The 207-nt window shown below is 71.0% G+C and overlaps 1 protein-coding gene across 1 annotated transcript; it reads left to right on the forward strand.

Annotated features, from left to right (window-relative positions):
• Positions 1 to 2: 2 nt before the first annotated feature.
• LOC145719279 (histone H4 type VIII-like) lies at positions 3 to 203 on the forward strand (the record flags this gene model as incomplete). Its single annotated transcript, XM_081810768.1, has 1 exon — positions 3 to 203. A coding segment is annotated over exon 1 (201 nt), but the record flags the coding sequence as incomplete, so codon positions are not given.
• Positions 204 to 207: the final 4 nt, after the last annotated feature.

Consider the following 207-nt stretch of genomic DNA (forward strand, 5'->3'; position numbering starts at 1 on the left):
CCATGTCTGGCCGCGGCAAGGGCGGGAAGGGCCTGGGCAAGGGCGGCGCCAAGCGCCACCGCAAGGTGCTGCGCGACAACATCCAGGGCATCACCAAGCCCGCCATCCGGCGGCTGGCCCGGCGCGGCGGCGTCAAGCGCATCTCCGGCCTCATCTACGAGGAGACCCGCGGGGTGCTCAAGGTGTTCCTGGAGAACGTGATCCGGG

The sequence above is a fragment of the Leptonychotes weddellii genome, unplaced genomic scaffold (genome assembly GCF_054177405.1).
Source record: "Leptonychotes weddellii isolate Sample4059 unplaced genomic scaffold, ASM5417740v2 HiC_scaffold_368771, whole genome shotgun sequence".
Classification (NCBI taxonomy): Eukaryota; Metazoa; Chordata; class Mammalia; order Carnivora; family Phocidae; genus Leptonychotes; species Leptonychotes weddellii.